Source organism: Teleopsis dalmanni, chromosome 2 (genome assembly GCF_002237135.1).
Source record: "Teleopsis dalmanni isolate 2A chromosome 2, ASM223713v2, whole genome shotgun sequence".
NCBI classification, from domain to species: domain Eukaryota; kingdom Metazoa; phylum Arthropoda; class Insecta; order Diptera; family Diopsidae; genus Teleopsis; species Teleopsis dalmanni.
Window position 1 is genome coordinate 38,873,031 of NC_051847.1, and position 771 is coordinate 38,873,801.

The window sequence follows — 771 nt, forward strand, 5'->3', positions numbered from 1 at the left end:
AGTAAATGGCATCCACTAAACGTATGAGCAATTTTAATTAAATTAGAAAGAAATTTTTAAATTTATTAAACATCGTTTAAAAAGTTAAGTTTAGTGTATTATAGAAAATTTCTAATTAAGAGTAATAAATTATGTGACAAGAATTACATTTCGGATAGAGGAGGGAGTAAGAGTGATGATATTTTCATATCCAAAAAAATATTTTAATTTGAAATCAAATAAATTTTTGTGACCATACGGCTTGTGATCATACGACTTGTGACCATACAGCTTGTGACCATACGGCATGTGACCATACGGCTTATGACCATACGGCTTGTGATCATGCGGCTTGTGACCATAAGGCTTGTGATCATACGACTTGTGATCACACGGCTGATAACCATACGGCTTGTGACCATACAGCTTCTGACCATACGGCTTGTAACCATACGGCTTTTAACCATACGACTTGTGACCATACGACTTGTGGCCATACGACTTGTGACCATACGGCTTGTAACCATACGACTTGTGATAACACGGCTGATAACCATACGGCTTGTGACCATACAGCTTGTGACCATACGGCTGGTGACCATACGGCTTGTGACCATACGGCTTGTGACCATACGGCTTGTGACCATACGGCTTTTGACCATACGACTTGTGACCATACGACTTGTGACCATACGACTTGTAACCATACGACTCGTAACCATACTGCTTGTGACCATACAGCCATACGGTGTTTGTGAAGCAATTCTTAAATCCAAAAAAAAAAAAGGTTGA

General features: G+C 39.2%; 1 protein-coding gene across 1 annotated transcript; it reads right to left on the reverse strand.

Annotated features, from left to right (window-relative positions):
- Positions 1 to 367: 367 nt before the first annotated feature.
- Positions 368 to 724, reverse strand: LOC119674353. The gene has a single exon (XM_038085490.1). The coding sequence runs from the start codon at positions 722 to 724 to the stop codon at positions 368 to 370; it is 357 nt and encodes a 118-aa protein (XP_037941418.1).
- Between the last annotated feature and the right edge of the window lie 47 nt (positions 725 to 771).

What these genes read in the sequence shown, in the direction of transcription:
- LOC119674353 (XM_038085490.1), bottom strand. Translation starts at nt 724, where the DNA reads ATGGCTGTATGGTCACAAGCAGTATGGTTACGAGTCGTATGGTTACAA.